The sequence below is a fragment of the Micromys minutus genome, assembly GCF_963924665.1.
Source record: "Micromys minutus genome assembly, chromosome: 26".
Taxonomy (NCBI): Eukaryota; Metazoa; Chordata; class Mammalia; order Rodentia; family Muridae; genus Micromys; species Micromys minutus.
Window position 1 is genome coordinate 2,171,391 of NC_137961.1, and position 3,782 is coordinate 2,175,172.

A 3,782-nucleotide genomic window follows, 5' to 3' on the forward strand; every position below is an offset into this window, starting at 1 on the left:
GTGTGTTGTGGGCTGGGGTGGGTGGGCTGGGAGACAGGGCTAGGGGTCTGGAGAGTCAGGTTGTTGGAGCTGCTCCGTGTTTGCTCTCTCCCCATTCTGGCTCTGTGGAGCCTCGGATAAGCGAACACAGGGCATGAGGGACGAACTTGAATGACAGGACCCGCGGACAGACAGGGAGATGAGCAGCGGGGGGGGGGGGGGGGGGGAGCATGCCCGGATGCCTAAGTGCCCACTAAGACCAGCTGCAGGTGGAAATGGGATGAGTGGGAACAGGACCTTTGTCTTTTGTCCCCAAATCTCCTCTACCTCGCACAGATACCCTGAGGTCGGTCGTGGGTCTGGAGTCAGGAGTCCCGGCTTTGCCGGCACACATTCCTTGCCCCCTCCCTGATAACCGCTGGGTTCAGGAAAAAAAGATCCCCACCCCTTCCACGCCCCTGCCCCACCTCTTGTCCCCCTTTCAAACCCCCTCTACTTTGCAAGGGGGTGGTTTGTCCCAAAGAGTACAGATAAATAGTCCTGTCAAAAGGCGCAGCCTGCGGCTGTACTTCTGGATCCCGAGTCAAGTTCAGCAGAGCCCTGGGCTGGAGGGTCAGCATCTGATCGCGCCCTCTCCGGGCGCCCAGATCACAGGGGAGCCGCCTTGCCCGCAAGTCCCCATCTCCGCTCCTTCCCTGAGCTCTCCCACGCCCTACTCTCTGTCCCAGAGAAGAAGCCGGAGAGGGCGAGACTGGCCGGGGCGGAGAAAGGCGGGCGCGCGTGGGCGCCGGGGACTAGGCGATGTCCACCGGCTCGGTGAGTGACCCCGAGGACACGGAGATGCGGGAGCTGCAGCGGGTCTACCCGGCCCCCACCTCCAAGAGGCTGCCCCTGCTCCGCTCTGAGCGCAGCTACGCCTCGCCCAGCGACAACTCTTCGGCGGAGGAGGAGGACCCCGACGGCGAAGAGGAGCCCGGCCCCGGGGGAGCCTCCGGAGGATGCAAGAGGAAGCGTCCCCGTGGGGCTGATGCGGGCAGCGCAGCTGGCGGTGCGGGGAAGAAGCCGCTCCCGCCCAAGGGCTCGGCCGCCGAGTGCAAGCAGTCCCAGCGGAACGCGGCCAACGCCCGCGAACGCGCCCGGATGCGCGTGCTGAGCAAAGCCTTCTCCAGACTCAAGACCAGCCTGCCGTGGGTGCCGCCGGACACCAAGCTTTCCAAACTGGACACGCTGCGCCTGGCTTCCAGCTACATCGCGCACCTGCGCCAGCTGCTGCAGGAGGACAGATACGAGGACAGCTACGTGCACCCCGTGAACCTGGTAAGGTGGCTACGCGAGGCCCGGGGACAGGAGGTTTCTGGAACTGGTGGTAGGGAATCTGGTTTAGTGGCCCCCAAGTCGAATCAAGGCAAGAGGAGCCAGTGATTTTTCTGAGAGAAAATCATCCATCCATCTGATCCGTGTCCGATCCTTTGCCCGCTGACAGCTATCTGTTAACACCCTGTTTCCGGGGTAAAGTGTGGCTCCCCACTTGGGAGTATTTCTGCGCTTTTAGGCCAAAATTGGGGGGAAAAAACTCAGTTGCTCAACTTTTTTCAGGCACAGGTTTAAATCGCTAGTGCTGCTTTCTTGAAAGGGGGGGCGGAGGGGGAGGGAGACCTAACTTTTTAAAAGAAAAGTGAGTGGTTTTAAACAAGAGAAAAGAAAACATTAACGCAGGATAGTTTTCCTGGACGCTATTATCCGGAAAGTCCCTGTCTAATCTGCCAGCTCCCTGAGCTTGGGAAAGATCTCATCCAAACTTACTCAGAATCATCAAAAGGCAGCGTGTGTGTTTGGGGGAGGGGACGTTAAATCATAAAATCCTAAACTCTAGCACTTTTCACAGAAAAATCATATGGGCAAACCACGAGGAAGCACGGATGTATGCTGACGGTCTCAAATAATCAGTAACTAGTAGGATTAAAATTCTAATCGAAGGACACGGGACACACACGTTTCCAGAAAGACAATAAAAGCCAGGGACCTCCGGGGGTTCCCTTGGGAACGTGGTTGCGTTTTGTGACTGCTTCTCCTCTTCGGTAACTGGTGCTCATTTTGATTTTTTTTTTTTCAGACGTGGCCGTTCGTGGTCTCTGGACGCCCAGACTCTGACACCAAAGAGGTTTCTGCAGCCAACAGGCTTTGTGGAACTTCCGCTTAGATGGACAACATCACTGCTGGTGGATTGTATTAAATACAAAGGACCTGGCCAAGGAATTCCGGACCTTCTCCTTTCCCTGGGCCTGTGAACAAGACAGGTGACATGTGGTTGCCTTCCTGAAGCACAGGTGGCCGAGGCTACTGCAAATCAGTGCAAACCCCTGGAGCCAAAAAGAGCCCAGTTTCTGGGGAAGAATGCGCGGACTAGGTGCAAACTTGGGGCTTTAGCTCTTAGCACAACACCCCTGCCATCTGAGTTCAGTGCAGAAATGGTCGGTTTTGAAGCTAATCTCGATCTTCCTTACAGTTGATGGCAAGATCCTGTACAGCCAGGTCCTTCTGTGGCCATGGCTGAGAGCTGTTTCCCAGAGCTAGGAAGAAGCCCTTGGCATTAGATCTGCCCAGGAGCCTGTCACTAAGGGCAGAGTTGCTAAGAGCCATGGCATACTCCCACCAGGCAGGATGGAGACTTACACCACCAGACTCTGATTTTGCCCTCACTCCCTGCAGGGCCTTTCCTGACCCCCTTCCTCTGTTTAATCCTTGTTGGGGCTACCTGCCACACTGGTCTCCATTCAGTGAGTGCAGCTTGTTTATGGGGTTTCAGTTCCTTCCCTCCAGACTGTCCCCAAAGTCTTTTCTTACTGCCCATTTGGGGACACACGCTTCATCCTGTAACCCGGCCACCCTGCCACAGCACAGCCTTCTGTGGGTTTCCCGGGACGCACTGTTCTTCCTGGTCCAAGGACTTCGCAGGGTGGGTGGCTGGGGCTGGCCTTTATTATACTGGTTTCTACCCAGTGCACGGGGCTTAGTGGCCCTGGCGATGCTGCACTACCACGGTAGCTAACATATGTAAATAAATTTATTTTTTTATGAACAAAACATGTGTTACCAGAGTCTTTTCTAAGGCTTGTTTGGTGTGGAACTCAGCTTTAAATAGGGAGGACTCTCCGTTCCTGGTTGTCTTTGTTGAAAGGATGGTGACAGTGTCTGTTTACTCAGAGATTCTCTCTCCTCTCCACTGTGTATGCAGACATGCATGAGAGGCTTGCATGCTGTTCCTGCTACCCCCTCGGTGCTGGAATTCCCAGCATGGCTGCCAGAATGAACCACCATGTCAAATCAAGATACTCTGTGTTTCTGATCTTTCCAGAGGTAGAAACTCCTGGAAAGCAAGAACCAGAAGCCCGGTTAAAGCTGAAATACTTTGAGGTCTGGGTTGCCTGGGGGGTTGGGGTGGGCTACAAACACATCTAAAATAAATATAGTATATTAATTAGTAATTTTTAATCCTCATTGCTCTGCCTGTGTCTGTCTGTCTGTCTCTGTCTCTGTCTCTCTCTCTCTCTCTCTTTCTCACACACACACACACACACACACACACGCACACACACACACTGAGATATACACACACACCTTCTCCAGCTTGACCCACACCCTAGTGTTTCCAACAGTAAGTCCTTCAAGAACACTCCACCATCCCTGCCCTCTGGAGTCCAGAGCTCTTAGATCTGACAGGCAGAATAAAGTTATAGGAAAGCCGTTTGTATTGTACTACAGTCTGCCCAGTAATGTAACTGCTGTTTTCAATGCCCACCACC

At 54.3% G+C, this 3,782-nt stretch overlaps 1 protein-coding gene across 1 annotated transcript; it reads left to right on the top strand.

The window, feature by feature from the left end:
- Nucleotides 1-560: 560 nt before the first annotated feature.
- Nucleotides 561-2,982, top strand: MSC (musculin). Its single transcript, XM_080938685.1, has 2 exons — nt 561-1,296; nt 2,093-2,982. The coding sequence occupies exons 1-2, from the start codon at nt 781-783 to the stop codon at nt 2,177-2,179; spliced, it is 603 nt and encodes a 200-aa protein (XP_080794811.1). The 5' UTR covers nt 561-780; the 3' UTR covers nt 2,180-2,982.
- The last annotated feature ends 800 nt before the right edge of the window (nt 2,983-3,782 follow it).